Genomic DNA, 2500 nt, shown 5'->3' with positions numbered 1-2500 from the left:
TTACTTTCGTATGTGAATTGGTATGCAAGGTCTGTACTTTCACAGACCTTGCACTTATATGCACTTACAAGTAACAGAATCAGTAACCCTAAAGTCATCATTAAACCAAGACCAACATCATTCCCACCCCCCATCCCCCACCACTCCCTTCCAACTTCCCCCACTCCCCACTCCCCCTTCTCCATTCCCCACCACAGGACCTAGCGAGGAGCGGGCGGCCTCCCCACCAGGCGTCAAAAGTCCGGCGAGGCAACCTGGGAGGCCCCGCGACGGAGAGGCGCGAGGAACACCTAGGTCCTCCTCGGCGACGCAAGGGCGGCCCCGCGACCCAGCCTCACACTGCCAGAGACTACCTCCTCACCGCCCGCGCCACCGCCAGGGATAAGGTGGGATCCTTGCGTTGAAAAAATGGGGTCCCTAGTGGAATAAGTTTTAGTGGAAAAGATATATTTATTTAAAACGAGATGGATAGACATAATAAGGTAGATAAATCGGATTAGATAGAAAAATGAGTGAATAGAGAAACAGGCAATTAGATAGATAGATTGATAGACAGACATACAGGCAGACATACATACATACATGCATACAGACAGACAGACAGATAGACAGATACATAGACAGACAGACAGACACACACACACACACACACACACACACACACACACACACACACACACACACACACACACACACACACACACACACACACACACACACACACACACATACAAACAAACAAACACAGACATGAATGTGTAACAACACAATATACAAACAAAAAACCCATATTCACTCACCGTCTTACAACAGCACCTCGCTCGCGTCGCCGAAGTGGAGTCCAGGCGTCTGGACAAGGAGCTGCATCGAGAGCGAGCCATCAACGCCAACCTCGAATCCCAACTGATGTTCCACGAGTCGGCCCTTCAGGAGTTCCTTCAGCATCACTACAGACAAGTTTCCGATGCGCTTTCTAAGTAAGAGTGGGGAGAGGATGGTGGGGGGCGGGGCGGAGAAGAGGGATGGGAGGGAGGAGGTTGAGGAGGAAGGGTGGATGGAGGGAGATTGGGAGAGGGAGGGAGGGCGAGAGGGAGGAGGAGGAGGAGAAAGGGGGTGAGGAGGAGGGATAGAGGGTAGATAGAGGGATAGGAGGGAAAGGGAGAGCGGTTAGAGGGAAGGAGAGAGAGGAGGCAAGAGAAGGAGGAGGAGCATATGAGGTGATAACCTCCTATATGGATTGAATGATTTACTGGTGGCGGTAGTGATACACTGATGTGGCTGTACACTTTATTAATAACACACGAATGTAAGGATCACGTATGATGGCGGTGCTGAGCGGGAACCCACGGCCTGGCCCTGAGAGAGGGCAGCCGCCGGGAAGAGGGTAGCGGAGATCCGATGCACATATATATTTATGTCTAAGGAGAGTGTGAGGGCGCGACAGGCAGGGTATGAGGGTGAGGTCAAGTTCTGCTGACCTCTTATAAGCCTGGGGGACGCCCCAAGCTATATTTAGAGAGCGTGGCTTGGGTATGCTTATGCTGGGAGGAAAACCAATAAGGAAACCCCACCCGGCCCACACCGCGTGCGTGCCATGAGTACACTTTCTCCTCTCTGGTCTCTGGTCCCAAGCCACGTGATTGGTCTCTTCTGTAGTAATATGTGTCCTCTTCTATAAGGAGGAGGGTGATGAGAGTGAGAAAGAGGGAAAGAGAGATAGGAGGAAGGAAGGAGAGTGGAAAGACGAAAAGGATTGGATGAGGAAGGAAGGGAGTAGGGGGGGGGGGTAAATGAGGAGAGAGAGAGAGAGAGAGAGAGAGAGAGAGAGAGAGAGGAGAGAGAGAGAGAGAGAGAGAGAGAGAGAGAGAGAGAGAGAGAGAGAGAGAGAGAGAGAGAGAGAGAGAGAGAGAGAGAGAGAGAGAGGGAGAGAGACAGAGACAGAAACATGGACTGATACAGGCATAGACAGAGAGAGAGAGAGAGGGAGAGAGAAAGAGAGAGAGAGAGAAATGGACTGATACAGACATAGACAGAGACAAGCAAAGGAGGGGGACCAGTCTAAAAAAATAAACAGTGAACTAAAACATCAATATCATGATGGATCTATAACATTAACCTCTCGTCAACAGAGGCGAGGACGCGCGACGGAACCTGACAGAGCAGGAGGTCCGAATCGACTATTTCTCAGGGCTGCTGGCGGAGGCACAGACGGTGCAGGAGGAGGAAGAGGAGCGTCTTCAGGAGCTCACAGCATTCCAGCAATTCCTGTCGGCTGTCACGCCCGCCCAGTCATTTCGGGATCTCAAAAGACGGGTGCAAGAGGTACAGGATGAAGTTAAGGTGAGTCACGAACTGCAATAAAGATATGCTATTGAATTTTCAAGATCCTTTTGAAGTCAAATATGTCTTTCTTGTACTCCGTAGTCGTTCGTGTATAGAAATGAAATCTGAATTACATTCAACTAAAGAAGACAAATCTGACTCACATTCAACTCCAGAA

At 50.3% G+C, this 2500-nt stretch overlaps 1 protein-coding gene across 1 annotated transcript in view; it reads left to right on the top strand.

Moving 5' to 3' along the window:
- The window catches only part of LOC113819831 (uncharacterized), a 2854-nt gene extending 493 nt beyond the window's left edge, over positions 1 to 2361 (top strand). Inside the window, exons 2-4 of the mRNA XM_027372033.2 lie at positions 198 to 386; positions 814 to 977; positions 2130 to 2361. Of these exons, the coding sequence (XP_027227834.2) occupies positions 198 to 386; positions 814 to 977; positions 2130 to 2361 (585 nt within the window). The remainder of the gene's footprint in view (positions 1 to 197; positions 387 to 813; positions 978 to 2129) is intronic.
- The last annotated feature ends 139 nt before the right edge of the window (positions 2362 to 2500 follow it).

This window comes from Penaeus vannamei, chromosome 32 (genome assembly GCF_042767895.1).
Source record: "Penaeus vannamei isolate JL-2024 chromosome 32, ASM4276789v1, whole genome shotgun sequence".
Lineage (NCBI taxonomy): Eukaryota > Metazoa > Arthropoda > Malacostraca > Decapoda > Penaeidae > Penaeus > Penaeus vannamei.
The sequence above is the reverse complement of the archived record's forward strand: the minus strand, read 5'-3'. Positions and strand labels throughout refer to the sequence as shown.